The sequence below is a fragment of the Phyllostomus hastatus genome, unplaced genomic scaffold (genome assembly GCF_019186645.2).
Source record: "Phyllostomus hastatus isolate PE091 unplaced genomic scaffold, TTU_PhHast_1.1 phas_scaffold_182, whole genome shotgun sequence".
NCBI lineage: Eukaryota > Metazoa > Chordata > Mammalia > Chiroptera > Phyllostomidae > Phyllostomus > Phyllostomus hastatus.
Genome location: NW_025334013.1, coordinates 6,578,910 through 6,597,070, shown reverse-complemented (window position 1 = coordinate 6,597,070; position 18,161 = coordinate 6,578,910). Strand labels below are relative to the sequence as shown.

The 18,161-nt window shown below is 64.5% G+C and overlaps 1 protein-coding gene across 1 annotated transcript in view; it reads right to left on the bottom strand.

The window, feature by feature from the left end:
• Positions 1 to 1,938: 1,938 nt before the first annotated feature.
• Positions 1,939 to 18,161, bottom strand: part of DISP3 (dispatched RND transporter family member 3) — a 44,131-nt gene continuing 27,908 nt past the window's right edge. The window contains exons 8-21 of the mRNA XM_045858451.1: positions 16,741 to 16,889; positions 16,373 to 16,534; positions 15,344 to 15,505; positions 13,420 to 13,533; positions 12,590 to 12,726; positions 11,301 to 11,485; positions 9,276 to 9,406; positions 9,028 to 9,200; positions 8,031 to 8,157; positions 7,415 to 7,560; positions 5,197 to 5,356; positions 4,488 to 4,601; positions 3,918 to 4,084; positions 1,939 to 3,097 (exon numbers count right to left, since the gene is read on the bottom strand). Coding sequence (XP_045714407.1) covers positions 2,735 to 3,097; positions 3,918 to 4,084; positions 4,488 to 4,601; positions 5,197 to 5,356; positions 7,415 to 7,560; positions 8,031 to 8,157; positions 9,028 to 9,200; positions 9,276 to 9,406; positions 11,301 to 11,485; positions 12,590 to 12,726; positions 13,420 to 13,533; positions 15,344 to 15,505; positions 16,373 to 16,534; positions 16,741 to 16,889 — 2,290 coding nt within the window. The 3' untranslated portion in view covers positions 1,939 to 2,734. The remainder of the gene's footprint in view (positions 3,098 to 3,917; positions 4,085 to 4,487; positions 4,602 to 5,196; positions 5,357 to 7,414; positions 7,561 to 8,030; positions 8,158 to 9,027; positions 9,201 to 9,275; positions 9,407 to 11,300; positions 11,486 to 12,589; positions 12,727 to 13,419; positions 13,534 to 15,343; positions 15,506 to 16,372; positions 16,535 to 16,740; positions 16,890 to 18,161) is intronic.

The following is an 18,161-nucleotide window of genomic DNA, read 5'->3' as shown; positions in this document are numbered from 1 at the left end:
CCTGGTGGTTGCTGTGCGAACTTGTCTGCCCCTCTGGGGGCCCCGGGGTGCTCATCTGCAGGATGGGAGCCAGCTCGCAGGAGAGCTATGAGGGTCATGCTGATGCGGGGCGGCCCTGGGGAGGGCAGAGGTCCGGGACACCAGGGCCTCGCCTCCTCCACCCTTGACCTGTGGGCCTAACAACCCCACAACACTCAGGAAGGATGGAGGCCAAGGGGAAGGAGGAGGAGCCGTTTCTTTGAGGGAAGGACGTGGGCTCGGCGGTCTCCTTACGAACGGACATCGTTTGGAATGCACGCAAGTGACGCGCACGTGCCTGTGCCTCCGCAGGGGAGCTGGGTTACTGGGAGGTCTCAGGACCAGGCCTTGGGAACGGCAGTCCTGTCCTCACCACCTTCTGGAAGTCTCGCCCACTTGCCAGCCCCTCCCCTTCCCCACCTGGCCCCTCCTACAAGCTTCCTGTACCTCCCACAGGGGTCATGGGAACGGGGCGGGGGCGGGGGCGGGGGCGGGGTGGGAGGAGCTCCATTTCCGCTCTATACACAGGTTGTACCCCGCACCTGAGCGGGCTGCCAGGGTCCTGGGTGGGACCACCCGAACCCCTGATCGGCCCCCAGGGCTGTCATCCCCAGCACGACCCTGTCCCCCAGCCACCCTGCTCTTTGCCGGGCCTCCCCGCCGAGGGCTCGGGTGCGCGCAAGGCTGAGGGGAAAACGCTGAAGCGTGAAGCAGGGCACGGGCTCAGGGGCTTCGTTCCCAATTTCCTCGGGCCAGGCCTCCTGGCTTCGCCACCAACTTTGTCATCACCCTGGGTTACAGTCCTCCGGGGGCTGCACACCCCGCCCGGGGCAGGCGGGCGGGGCTCGGTCCGGCTCCACCGTCACCGTCACCTCCCGCGTGACCGGGCCTGTCCGTTTCTTGGAGTCCCGGTCTGTCCCCGTGTGAAACCGGCGTGACAGCAGCCGCTCCTTCAGGTTAACGAACGAGCTGACCCACGTCCAGTCCTGTTACCGGTTGTGTTGTGTCCCCTCTTCTCCCCGCAAAACACATTCTGAACCCTGGGACCGGTGAACGTGAGCTTACTTGGAAATGGGTCTTCGCAGGTGACTAGGATGAGGCCGTTAGGTGGGCCCTAATCCAGTGGGACTGGTGTGCTAACGACAGGGGACAGGATGGGGACAGGAAGGAAGGCGGAGGCAGCGATGTGTCTGCACACCGGGCACACCAGGGGCGCCCGCATCACCAGAAAGGAGGGGCAGGGACACTCCCTCCGAACCTCCAGAAGGAACCAGCGCCGCCCACACCTTGACTTTGAACTTCCAGCCTCGGAAACCTGAGGAGTGCATCTCTGCTCTTGCCAGCTGCCCAGTGTGTGGCGCGGCATCGGGGCGCCCAGGCCGACCGAATCTGACCCTGGCACAGTCACTTCCACGTGGCGGCTCGTAGCGCAGATGCTGGTTTGCTGTCTGTCCCACCGCAGACGGCGGGTCCGAGGGCCCGAGCTGCCCTCAGCAAATACGCAGCCCCTACTGGGTGCCGGGCGAGCACTAGGCAGGGGACACGGCGTCACACGTCTGGCGCCCTCAGCCCCTCACAAGGACAGATGAGGGCGGGGGGAGCTGGCCAGAGACCACCCATGATGTCATCTTTCCCATCCTCAGGGCCCAGTTCCAGCACAACGCCAGGCACACCAGCGGCCTGTGAGTGTCCCAACTGGGGAGCCAGACGAGCCCCTTAAAGAAAGGGGCGTGCAGTGAGCCCCCGAGGCCCCAGTCTTGGCCTGGGCCGGTGAAGCCCCCCATGGCCCCAGGCCCCCTCCTCCCCACCTCCATCTCCTCCTGGCGGGGCAGCACGTAAACACTCATCTCCACTCTAAGAATATGATAGAGCCAGCGATGCTTAAAGTTCTTGTGTTAATGGCGGCGGTCTGTAGTTTCATTTCACTTTAATAGGAACCATCTGCGGGGAGCAGGCAGCAGGCTCGGCCGGCTTGCCCCCCTGGCCCACCCCCCGGAGTCAGGTTGGGGAGATGGTGGCTCCGTAAGGAAGGTTGTGCTGGGGCCCCCTCGAGCTCAGGGAGGGTCTTAGAAAGGTCCCTTCTTGAGGCTGGGGCCGAGGGTAGGACATGCAGAACCCCAGGCTGGTCCCTCTGTCCTCTCTGGCCAGGACCGCAAGGCCCGGGGAGGGCCACAGGACCACCTGGCAATAGCCATGATGAAGCGGAGGGGAGGGGAGGGGAGAGGCAGGGGTGTGAGGCCCCTGCCCTGGAACCCACTGTGCTTGCCCACCCTGCCAAGTCCCCGGGGGTGGGGGCGTGGGCCTCAGGCAGCAGCTCTGGCTCTGCCACTGGCCCAGTGGCCGGCCCGTCACTTTGACCCCTGGTGCCTCAGTTTGCACATCTGCCGCATAGGGGCCCTGGAACACCCACACCAGAGAGCTGTTGTGAGCACTGCGGCGGTGTGACGGGGACACCCTTGCAGAAGCGACCCGACCACCGTGGTGACCAGGCCAGGAGGAGGGCGGGCCTCTTCCACTGCTGGGGGTAACCTAGTGCGGGGTGCTGCTGGCTTCACGCCCAGCTCTAGCCCAGGGCCACGGGGGGCTTCCAGCCCAGGCCCGGGGACAAAACGAGCAGGGGCCGAGCGGGAAAAGAGAGTGCTTCTGGGGTCAGAGAACAAGCGTCTCGTCCCCACCCGCTGGACCAGAGCGAGCAGGTGGGGACCCGGTGCCGGGGCTATAGGGAGGTCAGGCTGGGCAGGGGGATCTTGTAGCCACTCCGGAGCAGCGCCAGGCAGGCGCCCAGCCCCAAGGCCCCCGCCAGGAGCACGGCGCCCAGGGCCTTGAGGAAGGAAGTCCTGGTGCGGGTGAAGGAGCCGGGGGCCATGATGGCCAGCAGGGCCGTGCTGACCGTGAGCGTGTACAGGATGGAGACGCCTGTGTTGAGCGCGACGATCTTGCCGAACTTGGCGAAAGGGGCGATGATGCAGAAGAAGAGGGGCACTGTGGCGATGACCGTGGTGAGGGCGCTGGAGACGATGGCCACGCCCACGTGCCGCACGGCCTCCAGAGTCCGCCACTGGCGCTGGGAGTGGGCGTCCTGGGAGCGGGGGAGAGCAGAGGCCGGGGTGGGGGGCCTGACGCGACTGCAGGACCCCTCCCTGCCTGGGGCTGGGGCTGGGGCGCTGGGTCAACACGCAGCCCCTGCCGAGGCCAGGCCTGCCCTGGGGAGCTCCCAGCTCTGCCTCAGTAAGTGGGCTGATGCCTGCACCATCTCCACAGGGGTGTGGGGAGATGAGATGGTTTCCCTACAGCAGCTCACAGCGCAGTGGGGCCCCCCTGCCCCCCACCCCCCTGCATGCATTACTGTTGCCACGACAACCAGGATGCTGATGACTTGCATAGTAGGTGCTCATAAGTGAAAGCCCTAATTGGAACTGACTTCCTTCTCTTGACTACAAGCAGCTAAGTTGTCTAAATAATTTAGTTTACATATTATGAATGTTTTCACACCAGTACAATTCCAAACTAGGAGGTAACGAAATCTTTATGGGACCCAGGGCTGGTTTTGCTGTTGAGCAAAGAGCATGTTCTCACTGAGCCCCTGAGGGCCAGCTGGTGGCCTTGGGTCATGAATGAAGGGCCCAGCCCTGCTCCCCAGGCTGGACTGACACTGAGACTCAGGGGGCCGGAAGCAGGAAAGGCCCTTGGGTGCTGCCTGGCCCAACCCCTGGGGCTCACCTAGGGAGGCTGGGGGAGAGGACCCCCCAGGGTCCCCAGTGCTGCTTTGGGGAGCTGCTGTGGAATCCCCTGGGAGATGGGACCTGGACACCACGCTTCTAGAACACACCGTGATTGGGGGTTGGGCATGGAGGTGTCCAGCTGCCCTTGGGTGCTCTCCGCGCAGCCCAGGGGCTCACCTCGGCCTGGTGGGGGGGCAGGCTCTCTCCGGCTAGCAGGTAGCCCTCGACCAGATGGACGCAGTAGTCCACGGAGGAGCCAACGAGGATGGACAGGGAGATGGCCTCCACGGCGCCCATCTCCCAGCCGCTCCAGTACATGATGGTCACCACGAGGCAGACGATGCCTGTGGGGGTGGGGGCAGCAGGGAGGCGCTGGTGCTGGTCCCGCCGCATGGTCCCAGAGGGGTTCTAGGGGAACTCGGAAGGTCCCTGGGGAATGGGGGGGCAGTCTAGAGTGGAACCCCACCTCCGGCAGCAGGAGGGTCAGGGCCAGAGAGAGACGGGGGCAGCAACATGTCACTGGGCCAAAAGCTATACCCGGTGATGCCTGGCTCACCCCGGGAGCAGACTTGTGGGGCACAGTCCTACGAATGACTGTCACTGAGGCAGCACCGCACGGGGGGTATTTTGCTGGGAGTCGGGGGGGGTCGGTCGGAGGGCCATCACTGAGGAGACAGGACAGTGCAGGGAGGAAGCTGCTGACGGACGGCCACCCACCAGCGGGGCCCTTGGCTGCAGCCTGCATACCCAAGATACTCAGGAGCACGGGCAGCAACAACAGCACGTGGGTGGTGAACACGGCCACCGCGGCCACACAGATGAGCAAGGACAAGGCCAGGCCGTACAGGGCGCTCTGCACCCCTGCCAGTGAGAGGAGAAGGGCCCTCAGCCGGGCTGCACAGGCAGGGCGCCCACAACCCTCCCCACCCCCACAGTTCGGAGGTCACCGGGGTCAACTGATGGGCATGGCCACAGCTGGCCGGGAAAGCCACTGGACCTCTCTGCGCCTCCATTTCTTCATCTGTAAAATGGGGCAACAGCAGTACCCACCCACAGGCCCCGTATGGAGTTTAAAGAGGTAACACAGGTCGGGTGGCCTGGCCCTGTGAAGGGCTCAGAATGACAGCAACCGCCATGGTGGCCATTGCCTTTCCTTTGCAGGCAGCCACATTCAGGATCAGAAATTGCTGATCAGTAGCCAGGTGGCCCCGGAGGACAGCAGGAGGGGACCCAAACTCTGGCTGCCGATCAGCGTTCCTGGCCACTGGGTCATTCCCGCGTCTCCCGGGCTCTGGGCCAGAACTGAGATGACAACTGTGGCTCAGGTGGGCCATGGCCTGCCCTCTCTGCCCGCCACCTCCGGGTGCACCCTGCTGCCGCCACCCATCCCGCGGGAGCCAGGCTGGGGGTGGGGGGGGAGTAGGGGGAGGGGAGGCCCGGGCCGGTGGCTGCTCGCCTATGATCTCCATGAAGATCTGCTTCCAGTGCTCGCAGGTCTGGAAGCCGCGGCGCAGGGCTGAGCCCTCGGGGAACGCCCGCAGCTGCTGCTGCAGGAAGCCCTCCCAGCGCAGGTAGTCCGAGTAGGTCTGGAAGGAGGACTTGCCCTTGTACGTGGTCTGTGGGGACACGAGCCGGTGAGACGGGTGGGCGGCGGCGGCCCCCTCCCCCTCCCCAGGCCACAGCTGGTCTTTTCTGGGGCAGAGACAGCCAGTCCTCGGCCGCCTGTCAGTGGAGCACGTGTCGTGTGGGGGAGGGGAGGGTCGGCCAGTGCAGGACAGCCACCTGCCAGCTTCTGGGGACACGTTCCCAGCAGCAGCAGCAGGTTCCAAGGCATCCGAAGTCCCCGCCCCTTTCCAACAGAGCCCTCCTGCTCTGGTGTCCCACCCTCTGCCTGCAAAGCCAGCTCCCGTTCATCCTTCAAGGCTCACTACGGTTCTGTCTCCTCCGGGAAGCCTTCCTTGATGCCCCAAGATGGGCATCCTCTTGGCTTGGCAAGAAACCTATAGAGAGAAATCTATTCCTTTTTAAGTGGCCCAATTCAGAGAATGGCCAGATGCCCCAGAGCAGGAGAGGACCCAAACTCTGGCCTGCAAATCACAGTTCTCGTTACTGCCCAGCAACCTCCCGTCCGCTGGCTGGACTGGGAGTCCAGGGAGGCATGGAGCGGCCCGCCCAGTTCGCAGTGTCCAGCTGAAGGAGCTGTTCAAGGGGGCAGGGGGTGGACACGGGCCCTCATCCTCCCCTGGACCTTCCACCCAAGTTATTTCACTGGCCCGGTTCCACTCCCCGAGGGTTCTGCTCCCCAAGTCTGAGCGAGTCGCAGTGTGTCTGTGCGCATGCGTGCAGCGGAGTGTAGGTGGGGGTCAGCTGGGAAGCGACATCCTGTCATATGGAGAAGCCTGTGCAGGGACTCTCATCTCCAAAACTGTGTATGGCTTCAGCCTCCCTGACAAAGGGAGGACATTCTGACACCTACTACAACAGGGGCCGGCCAGGAGGGCACCGCGCCAAGGACATGAGCCGCACGCACACGCAGTGCGATGCCACTTGGGCGGCTCCGTGAGGAGTCAAAGTCACGGGGACAGAAAGGAGAATGGTGGTCGCAGGGCTGGGGAAGGGGCAGAGTTTCAGTTTTGTGCGATGGGAAGTGAAGACGCAGGAGGTGGCAACAGCTGTGCAGCAGTGTGGGCTGCACTCTGTACTTCCAAATGGTCAAGACGGTCAATTCCATTACATTTCACCCCAGTTACAAATCTCCTGGGCTGTGAACCGGTGTCTGCAGTAGCCTGGGGCTACCTGAGGGCTGGGAGGGTCCCCGGGCCCCCTGGCTGGTAGCCGGTGGTTTGGCTGTCTGTGCAGTGAGTGGCACATGTGGTAGGAAGGAAACGGGGGCCACTTGTGCCCTTGTCTCCATCACGGTCATTCCCCAGTGTCCTCCTGGGATCTCCCTGTTGCTTCTCCATGACCACTAGAGGGTGGGCAGGGGTCTGGGACCCTGTTCTTTGAGGAGGACCTTGGGGCCAGAGGGGACGAGCTCCTTGCTCCAGGCCACGGAGCACACAGGGGTCAGAGCAGGACTGCGCCCCAGGTCGCAGCATGGAGGTGGCAGGGGCGGACTCGGCGAGCCTCACACAGTGACGTGCCAGGGCCCCAAGACCTGCAGATGCCCAGGGCAGGGCGTGTGTGTCAGCACGTGTGTGCACGTGTGTGTGCGAGCACGTGTGCCTTCTTGGGCAGAGCCCGGAGAGTGTCCGGGTGAGAGGGAGCAGTGAGGTTTGGGACGGCCAATCCCTTGGCTTCCGAGTCCCTCTGGGGGCGGCCCCGTACCGGCCCCCCACAGTGGCAGAGGGCAGTGTCCTGTTGTGTCATCAGCCCCTAACCCCACATGCCCCTGCAGCCCAGAGGCTGCAAGAGGATGCAGACGCGGGGCAGGCGGGGGAGGGGGAGGGGGAGAGGGAGGGCTGTGGGGGTGGCTGGCGGCCTGCGTGGTACTAGGGCGGAGCCCTGAGGGCCGGTTCCGCTCTCCACGCTGATGCTCACTATCCAGGTGCCCTAGGACGAGCAAGTCCACCTCCCTGGGCCCCGTATCCCCCTCTGAAGAGCAACCCCTCTGCTCTGGGACAAGGGCCAGGGGTCAGAGGTGACGTACGCACGCACGGCCGCCAGGGGCTCACCGACTCAAAGGCCATGGAGATCCACTGCACACGTCCCTCCTTGACGCCCACGGCCCCGTGCGACAGCTGCCCGGGCAGCAGGTTGGGCTCGGGCAGCTCCCTGCACTCGGGGTGCAGCATCTGCAGGAAGGAGGAGATGCTGTAGCCTGCGGGGAGGAGAGAGGGAGTGGGGGTTACCCGGGAGAGCACCCCTCCCCAACCCGCCCCTCCCAGCATGCCCGTGTGCCTGCCTGCCAGAGTGGGAGAGTGTGTGTGGGGGACACAAGCCCTCCCTCCAACCTCAGGTCTGAAGTGTGCGTGACCATGGCAATGTCCCTGGGAACCTACACCACCCGCCTGCCATCCTGTGCCGTCCCAGGGAGGGAGAGCCAGATCACGTACGGGCCCGCCCCGATTCTGGAAAAGCTCCTACTGCAGGTGTGGCCACATACGCCGCACGTGTCGCCACACACGGGTGCCTCGGCCAACTCACGTTCACGCACGGGCCCACTCTCTTCCGGAAGACACGCCAATGCCCGCACCCCCCGACCCCGGCCCCAGGGTGGCTGCCCACGCACAGAAACACGCCTGCAGGCCCCCAGTCCCTCCTCCCCCGGAGGAGCCGGTGCCCGCACACCTGAGGGCAGGCACTGGGCGCCGCCTGGCTTCACCAGCTCTGCGTTCCCCGCGATGGCCTTGCAGAGGCGACACAGGTGCCCGATTTCTTTGAAGAGGTCAAAGCTGCCGTCGTAGATGACGCTGCCCTTTCCCAAGGAGACACGAGCCGGTGCAGGCCGCTCAGTGAGTCAGGAACTCGGTGCCGGGTCCCCATCATCATCGTTACCCCCAAGTTGCAGCCCTGGGCGTGGCACTCTGGGGTCCCCGCCCGAGCCTGCCCCCATTGGCACCAGTTGCTCCCCTTATGGCCCACCCCGCACAGGCCCCTTTGGCCTCACATCCTTGCTTTTACTCCCAACTGTCTCCCCCTACCCCGGGCTTCCCGCTTTCCTCTGCCTCCGCACGGCCAAACCCTCCCCGGCCTCCCCGGGAGGAGGCCCAGCCCCTCCCAGCCTCCCAGCCCTCCTCTGAACACCTGCGGCCTCTCCTCTCCGTCTGGGTCCTCCGCCCCACCTGCCCCCAGATCACTTCACGTCTGGCCCTGGGCTCCCAGCTGGACTGACTTTTCAAGGTCCCTCCCAGCACACGCCCAGCTCCCGTCACGAGCCGGGCACAGCCCTCGTCACAGCCCCTCCAGCACCTCTCCCTTCCAACACCCGACAGCCAGCATGGAACACGGACACGGACAAGGGGAGGGAGGCCCCATGGGGCGGGGGCGCCTGCAGCAGGTGGGGCAGTGGTTTTACATGTGTGTGTGGCCCTCACCTCCGTCCCAGCCCAAATGGGGAGGGACAGCCAGCTCAGGCCCCCACGTGTGTCCAGACTCCTGGGTGACGCTGAGAGCTCAGCTGTGCTCAGTCCCCAAGGGAAATGACACCCAGGGACCCGTGAGGGTCCTGCGCGGCCTGGGGAAGGTGTGTGTGGGGGAGCCCAGGAGGGTGGCCTCCGGGCTGGTCCTTGTCGGTAAGCCTGGCTGCATGGGCCCTGGGGCGTCTGCTCCGAGTGGGCCCACATACCGGGTCCCCGATGACGTGGTTGTCCACCTGCCGCGTGCGGTTGATGCCCACGATGCCGAAGACCACGAAGACCATGGCGCCGGTGTCCACCAGCGGCCGCACTGCCGGCTTCCCGCAGCCTGTGTTCACGCAGGGGTTGAAGCCGAAGGTGGCCGAGAGGCGGGCCCTGGGCCCTGCGGGGGGAGTCGCCGTTGCAGTGGAGGAAGCGCCCAGCCCCCCAGGCCCCGCTGCCGCATCCCCGAGGGTACCTTTCTCGCTGGGCACGTAGAAGAAGCCTTTGGTGGGCCCATCGGGGCTGGAGCTGAGCAGGCAGCCGGGAGGGGCGGCACACACGCGTCCATGGAAGGGCGGCTTGTGGGACTGCGAGAAGTACAGCTTCCTGTGGGGGCAAGGGAGGCGGGGCTGAGGTCGGGTAGCTGGAGGGACTGGGGGAGGTGAGGCAGGTGGGGTCACATGCAGGGGCGGGAAGAGTATGGGGGGCGGGAAGGGTGTGGGGGACGGCCTCGGGCTCGCCCAGCGCAGGGATCCAGGGTCTGCAGGCCTGTTCTTGTCCAGCCCCTGCCAATGCCCACTGTGCGGGGCTGCTCAAGGTCCTCCTCATACAAGATCCTCCACGTACTCATGGCATGAGGGTCAAAGAGCTGCAGTTCCCAAATTGCCCTCTAGAGGCGCAAGAGTTCATCCAGGGGCCCCAGGGCAGCCTTGGGGGTCCCTGCTCAGCTGCTCTGCCACCTCAACCTCGACAGCTATGGAGACTGGACATTGTTTTGAAGAAAGGGTCCTATGGTCAGCTTGCTCACCATTGGACTTGGTGTAGCTCAAGGCTCTTTCTAGAATGTTCTAAGCTCATCCAAGAAGCCTGGCCCCAGTCACTGTTGTGTATGTGCAGAGCAAGCCCAGCTCTGGGCTCAGGGGAGGGTGGGCAGAGGGTGGAGCTGGCTGGAAGGGCCCAGCAGACCCATCCTGGTCACCCCCTGGCCCCCACGCCTCGGCCCTGGGTCCCCAGCGGCGTTCAGCCTTGTGTGGGGGCCGGTGGTCCTGAGGCCAGGCCCCGTCAGAGACCCCGGCCCCAGGGGCCCACCAGTGCAGGGCCCCACACTGCCCTCGGAGCTTGTACATAATTTGTAACGGCCTCACGGTGGACCTGCTGGCGGCTGTCTCCCGCCGGCTGGCCCGAGGGCAGCGGCAAGCAGTCTCGCCCACCACCGGATCCCCAGCACCCGCACGGTGCCGGCACACGGGCGGTGCTCAGGGTCTGTGAAATGAATGCGGCGGGGAGAGCCAAGATCCGGGGCCACTGACAGCCTCGACGGGAAAAGGCTCATAGGGCCCTGGGCCAGGACCCGGCAATGGGGCCCGGGGAAAGACGCCCGGCTGGCTCCAGACGCCCCGAGGCACAGGGTGCAGGGAAGCACTATTCTGGGCACTGACTTCACGCCAGGCACAGGCAGGCCTGAGCGTACCGTGCAGTCAGTACACACGACAGAGTCCCTCCTGTCACCTTACAGTCTGAGGAGGGACATGCAGAGCCGTCCGAATGAACTATCTACACGGAGAGGGAAGCGAGTGCCTTGGAGAGGAGGCGCCCAGCGCGCTCACCACCCCCGCGCTCGTTCAGCAGGTGTTCACAGAGCCGCAGCTCTGAGCCAGGCCCATGCTGGGGACTCGGCGAGGACCGGCCGTCGTGGTGGCCACTGCCCACCTGCCAGAGCTCCCGGGGGGAGACCAGTGATCAGCAGGTAGATCGGAATGACGCAGGTGGTGACGAGGCCAGAAAGAGGCAGTGTCGGGGAGAGACCAGCTGTGACTATTTTTCGTGGGGGACAGCCTCTCCCAGGAGGGGACGGTGGGCCGGGGCCTGAATCTTGAGAAGAAGTGAGCCACAGGAGGAGTGGGGGGAAGAGCGTTTTGGGCAGGGGGACCGGCAGATGCAAAAGCCCGGAGGTGGGAACCGCTGGGCTGGGCACGCTGAGGAGCAGCGAGGTGGCCGGTGGGGCGTGACCCACCTAGAGGGAGAGGGGCAGACAGGGGAGCGGATCCCTGGCCCCTGTCTTTGCTGGTGTCCCCACCCCCGTGTCTCGGGCAGAGAAATGTCTGAACCAACGTGTGGAAAGGGACGTGGTTTCTTAGATGCGCCTACTGGCATCCGGCCAGCAAAGGCGGGGGAGGGGAGAGGAGGGGGAGGGGAGGGGAGGGGCGGGGCTGGAGGGGAGGGAAGGGGAGGGGGGCGGGGGCTGGAGGAAACGGTCGTCTTGGCGGCGAGGCTCCGTTACCGGGTGTGCTGCTGCTCCTTGGCGGCCACGTAGAAGCTGAAGTCGAACTTCCAGCCCCGCTTGGTGTCGCAGGCCACGGTCGTCACCAGCCACTTGCGGGCGGGGCTCGCCGCCTGCAGCTGCCCTACTGTAGACATACAAGCGGTCAGCTTCTTGGTGAAGTTACCGAAAGGCGCTCTATACACCTAAGCAGTGGATCGACAGAGACAAGACACGTGACTCCAGGGGGCTGCCTCCGCCCGCCGGGGCCTGGATTCAGGCGCCGTCCCCTCCCTCCTCTGCCTGGCCGCCCAGTCCCGGCCCCCGGAGTGCAGGAGAGCGCCCTGGGCATGGGCGCGGGAGGCCTGGGTTCGAGCGGCGAGATCAGGCCAGTCCTTCCTTCCCTCTCTGAGCCTCAGTCTTCCCTTCGCCTGCGCGCCGAGCCCGGCCCTGAGCCGGGCTCACAGCAGTGAGCGAGCTGGGGCGGTCCCTGCCCTCGGGGCTGCCAGGTACCGAGGCTTTAGGTTCTCTGGGGGGCCAGGAATTAAATGGCCACAAGGGTAAGACACAGGATAGATGAGCAGGGGGAGTGGAGGGCCAGCCAAGGAGGACGGCCAGGACAGGGCTCTGCGGGAGGTGGCCCGTGTGCTGACACCCGAGCGAGGGGTCAGCACACAGGAAGTGCCCGGACCCCTCATCTTTCAAGTGGACAAATGTGCTGGCACGCGTGTTAAGTGCCACGCGGGAGGCTGTGATGTGTGAAGGAAACACGAATGATTCCCTCGAAGGAAAACCCGGAGGCCCGGCGAGGCCTCCGGAGGCCCTTCTCTGGGCGCCCGAGGCGCTGCCAGGAGCAGCGGCCTCACGGGCGGCGACCGGGGATCGGGCCCTTTCGGCGCTCCGAGGCTCCGTGACGACGCACAGGCCGTACCTCGCGCGTCCCCCACACCCTGGCTGGGACTTTTCATAGCCCGCTTCACCGAGGAGGAAGCTGAGGCTCAGAGAGACTAAGTCATCTGCCCAAAGGCACACAGGCTAGAAATGGCAGAGGCAAGACTCGAACCCAGGACTGGCTGACTTGGAAGCCCGTGCTCTCACCCCTCCGCAGGGCCCCACCACAGACTCGGCCAGGGGCGGGGCGGGGCGGGGCGGGGCGGGGCGGGGCGGGGCGGGGCCCCCACTGACCTGCGGCCACTCCCACCTCAGAGACCCCGCCTCCCCCTCCCTGAACGGCCAGTGCCCCGCTGCAGGGGCACGGAGGGCCCGCTTCCCCGGTCGTGGTGACTTGCTTCACGACAGCCCGGGCTCACCTGGAAGGAGGACACCTCCCCGTCCCCAGGAGACACGATCTGCCAGGGGGCAGGCAGGCTGGCGTTGAGGGAGAACCTGTAGACGGCCGGGCGGCCTCTGCTCATCACCTTGGAGATGTACACGGTGCCTGGGGAGTCTGGGGGGCAAACGAGGGGAAGGAGGGGGTGCGCCGTCACCTCGGCTGCGTCCCCTGACCCCGGGGCAGTCCCCTCTCTGCCCACCGAGGAGCTGAGCCCTCAGCTCCTCCTGAGACCTTGGTGGTGGTGGTCACCAGGATGGGGTGGCTGTGTGAATAGTGGGGGACTGGTTCAGGGTGGAGGCATGGGTGGGGAGAGTGACAACAAGGGAGACTTGCTGGTGACACTGTGTTGTCACAGACTGGGGCAGTGGCAGCCGTGGGAGCAGCACGGACCTGGGGCTGGGGCTGACAACGGTGGACACAGATGGGGTGACCATGGTCATACAGAACTGCCCTTCAGGGTACTTAATTCCCACACGGGTCCCAGCACCCCACGTCTGATGGAGACCCCATGTCCATTCACCCACTCGGGAGGTGCACAGGGCAGGGTCACGGGCACGCAGGCCGGGCTGGAGTGGGGGCCAGAGGAGAGCCCACAGTTCTGGCTGGGGGCAGCTGGGGGGGACAGTGGTAGGGGACCCGGTTCGCCCCAAATTCAGCAGCCATCCAGCCCACCCACAGTGACCCAAGGACAAGGTTCTTGTCTCCCGGGAGACCTCAGCCTGCTCTCCTCACAGGGCCCACGCTCCCCGGCACCAGGCAGGGCCCCCCGACAACCCCTGCCCCAGGCAGGCCTCGCTCCCCACTGACCCTGCGGGGTGGTCTCGGGCCGGCCAGCCCACAGGACCCCTGAGCCCCGCTTCTTCTTCTCCAGGGACGTCCGGAGGTTGCTCTGCAGGCTGCGGGGCTTCTCCTGGAACAGACCTGCCCCCACCGAGCCGGGTCAGGGGCTGCAGGGCCACCCCCACTGGGCCCAGCGGTGGGGGGTGGGGAGAGGGCAGAGGCTGGGACTGGGGACAACCGCAGGGACACGGGAGCCGCTGCAGGACGGTGGGGGCCCCACCCTGCCCCCAGCTTGAGGAGGGGGCGTGTGAGAGGTCTGAAAGAAACCAAAAAAAAACAAAAAAACAAAAAAAACCAGCAAATACTGAATTTACAGGAACCTTAAGCGAGAGAAAGCACGTGCCAGCCCGAGACGCTCTGAAACTTTCCCTGCTCCCCCCACTCCCCCGCAGGCCTCGCCCTCTTGCTGTCAAACGGGGCGACACCGTCCATCTGTCCATCCAGACGGTGGCTGAGGACCGAGTGGGACGCTGCTTCTCATGCTCGTAGCTTGTGATAGGTGCTCAATCACAGCCCCGGTCGGGGGCGATCAGGAACGGACTGTTACCAGCTAGCAGAGGTGGTCGGGGGGGGGGGGGTGGGGGGTGGGGGGGTGGGGGGGGGGTGGGGGGGTGTTCCTCTTTTGCCCAAGCTTCGTGGATGAGTTTTGCTTTTTAATGAGAGGAATTTTACTCCTTCAAAAACTCAATCCTCCCTCAATAATCCTAGGAGGTCACTGTTGTTAGCTCACTTGACGGGGACGAGAGCAGGAGGGCGGGGATGTTACAAGACCTGCCGAGGATGGAGGATGAGGACGTGAGAGGCAGAGCCCCGTCAGGACTGGGTCTTGTCTGCCCCTCGAGCCGAAGCTCTCTGCCACAATGTGAAGGGGTCCCTTTAAGAGGCCGTCCAGAGCGCCAAGAGATAAGAGAGGCTGGACTCTGACTGAGGCCCTGGTCCTTCTCCCGATGCTTCCAGGAACTTTGGGATCGCCCTGCGGTTTGTCCATCTGTGAAATGGGGGTGGGATGTGGCTTCTGGCCTCCAGGCCCTGAGGGACAGACAGCAGGAGCCCTGGTAACAGCAGCGATAATGGAGTTTAATCCGTGTGCCAAGGCGGGCAGGAGGGCAGCCGGGGGCGCCGCCCAGGCTGGCTCCAATTTAGGAGGGGCTCCTTGGGCACCTCTCTGAGCCGCAGTCAATTACCGTGTATTTGGCTAATGCCATTACCGAGGGGAAGGCCAAGTTAATCTGAACACCACCCTAATTAGAGGAAGGCAATTACAGCAGTCAGCGGATCTTCTCCCAGGAGCGGAACGCATTTGCCCAAGCGTCTTCTCATTTGGTTTCTCGCCCTGGCGGAGCTGTACAACCTTGGGTCGACGCGCTGCCCTCTGTAAAGTGGGGGCCCGGCCCAGGCTCCCTCTCAGGCAGAGAGACGTCTTTATTTCATTTCCTTGCTCCTCCCCGACACGCCCCGTCATTAAGTTCTGGGAAATGTCTCTCGACTCCACGGCCACCACCAGCACTCTGGTCCCAGCCCCCACCATCTCTCCCTCCCAGCTAACTGCTTCCCATTCTTCCAGTCTCTGCTTACACGTGACCTCTTCCAGGAAGGCTTCCATGATGCCGAGCGCCTGGACACCCTGTTCTTCCTCCATCACAGCTCAGGCCTACTATTTCCATGGCTGGCCCCTAGCAGTGGAGTGGACTCCCTGTTCAGCTTGGGAAGCCTGTCCTACCCACCTCGGTGTCCCCAGTGCCAGGCGGCGGCGGACACCCAGTAAATATTTGTCTAACGAGATGCAGAAACGCTGAGCGTGGGTCTCACATCTCTCAGGCCGACAGCCACTGAGACCTGGACTCCAGAGAGAGCTGGGGCCCACAGAGGACCCCCGGGTGGAGACCCTCACCTGAACAGGTGATACAGGAGATGCCCTCAGCACTCAGGTTGTACTTGAGGTCCAGCAGCACCTGGATGTTGGTATCGGGCCGGAAGAGCAGCGGGGCTCGGCTGGCGGGGCGCAGCCGGCTGGCGAACACCAGGGACAGGATGAGGATGGAGACAAAGAGCCCTGTGGGGAAAGGACACCACACGAGGAGGGGCTGGGGCCCCAGCCATGCCTCCGGAGGGAGCCTTGACTGACTGAGGGAGCCTAGCTGCTCCCTCAGTGGGGGAACCGGGGGCAGGGCTGCCGCAGGAGTGGGCGGGCTCCAGCCTGCCAGCCTGTGGGCAAAGCTGGCTAGGGATCGGTCCAAGGGATGGGGTCGGTTGCTGGGTATCCCCCTTGGGCGTCAGATGATAAGCTCCATGCTCACACTCCTGGACAAGAACCAGCCACTATCTTAGAACATATAAGTTACAAAGAGCTGGTTCATTCAGTTGTCTGTATACAAACCTAAATACGGTTGCCAATGAGAACAGCAGCCACACTCACAGTTTACTGAGCACTTACTGTATACCGGGCATCAGGCTAAGTGTGTTACACGCACTGTGGCATCCCTTCCACAATCTGCCTGCCCTGACCTTATCTTGTCTGACTCTACCCCAATCCCAGGACAGGAAACTGAGGCTCAGACTGACCGACATGGCCAAGGTCGCCTAGCTAGCACTTGGTAGGTTTGGAGTCCAACTCAGCCAAGCTGGTCCAACTCCGGAGCCCAAGCATTGAGTGCCCTGCTGTGTGGCCCACCATGATGACTGGCACGTAGTAGGTGCTCAAGAAACAAAAGCTACTGCGGACCAGCTACATGCCACAGAGGTTAGAAGTGAGGCTGAGAGCCAGTGAGGGAGACCAGCCCAGGTCTCTGACCTCCAGCTCCTTTGCGGGATGGGACGGGCTCCCAAGGCCTACACGATCTTTGGGGGAGTCTGCCCCTCACACCCCGACACTGGATAGAAGCTACAAGACAGAGAGAAGGAGGGTGCGGAGCCCACTTACCCACAATCACCCAGCGGCTCTTGACAGCCGACCACAGCACCCAGTGGTGCAGCAGCTCCTGCAGGTGGGCGATGAGCTGCCCCCGGCCGCCCCCGTCGGGGGCGGGCTGCGGGCCCCCGGGGGGCGCAGACACCAGGGACACGTCGCCCAGCTCCAGAGACACTGCCGGCGCAGAGCAGTGGCTCGTGAGAGGCCCGGCCCAGGCCCACCCTGCCCTTCACCCTCTCCGCCCCCAGACCACCTCGTGCAGCCCCTGCCTCCGCTCCGGCCTGTCCGCAAACCATCTAGAGTCACTCCCCCCGCTCCCCGCCGGCAGAGGCCATGCCCAGGCCTCAGGGGGCAGGGGGCAGGCCTGCTCCATCTCTTACCTGGCTCGTCCTCCACGTTCAGCAAGGGGATGTCATCGTCCAGGTAGGGCATGGGGCCCTGGGCTGGGCTGCCCCCAGCCCTCTCGGGAGTGGCAAACATGTCCCCAGGGAAGTGCAGGGAGCTCTTGCGGCCGCACTTCTGGTGGCAGCTACGGAGAGAGTGAGGGAGGGTGGTGAGCCCTGACGGACCTGGGTGTCCGGGGAGGGTGGGGCGGGGTCCCGGCTGCCACGGGAACCCAGGGCTCACACTGCTGCTGACATCTCACTTGGGACATTCCAGAAACCCGTGCCTGACTTCTTCCCAGCGCCACCTCCCCCCGGGCCCTCAGGAGCCACTATTCCTCTGGGGAGACAAATGGTGACAGCAGCCAGTACCCAGAGGGAGGAGACAGCAACACGTAGATCCCCCCCACTGATCAAGGCGACCCACACAGGGAGCCCTGCCTCTGCTGCCAGGTGGCTCCGGGGCTCCGACCCGGGAGGAGGAAGCAGCAGGGCTGTGCTGGGCGTGTCGGCCGGGGCTGGAGTGAATGTCGGGGGGCGGGGGGGGGGGGGGGGGGGCTTGCCTCAGCAATAAGAATAAGTACACGGCAAACATGAGTGCCACGTGCCCCCTGTGGACTCTCACTTAATCCTCACAGGAACCCTACACGGCAGTTATACTCGCTTTAAGAAAAGGAAACTGAGACGCAGGGAGGTTGAGGAATACGCCCAGGGCCCCATAGCTGCCGGGCGGGGAGGCTGAGGCTGGAGGCCAGGCCTGGGAAGACAGTCCACTCTGTCCTCTGCGGCCGTGGCCCCAGGCTGGGGATGGGGACGGGGATGCGGACGAGGTGGGACTTATTAGGTATCTGTGGAGATTAGAAAAAGGCACCCTCCCTGGAGACATTTCTCCTCGATGTTATACAACTGTCACAGAGGCCATCACATCTGAATGCCCCTGGGTAGGGCCTGGCTGGGGCAGCCCTGGGCAGTGCCCCACCCCCAGCCCACCCCCACCCAGAGGGGAGGGTGCGAGTGGAAGAGCCGAGAAGTCAGTTGAGGGCCCAACTCCAAGCTCCCTGTGGGCTCCGGCTCCCTCCTGCCACCCCTTGGCTCACGTGGTCAGGAGGACATTGTCGTGGGTGCCTGGCATTCCTGCCTTCGTGTGCCCTGCCCCATGGCCAGAGACCCCCCCATGGTTCCTCAGTCCTCCCAAGCCCAGGCAGCCGCCCAGGGCCCAGGCCGGACCCCATTCCCTTTCTCCCCTCCCTCCCTCCCTTCCCTGACCACCTGGGCCCACGAGGTCCCGGCCCCCCACCTCCGGCAGCAGCTCCAGACTGGCCTGTCCTACTCTGCGCATGGCTCCTGTGTCTAAATATTGTTTCTCCACCCAGACGGGGAACTTGAGGATGTTTCACGGGGTGGCTAACAGCACAGGA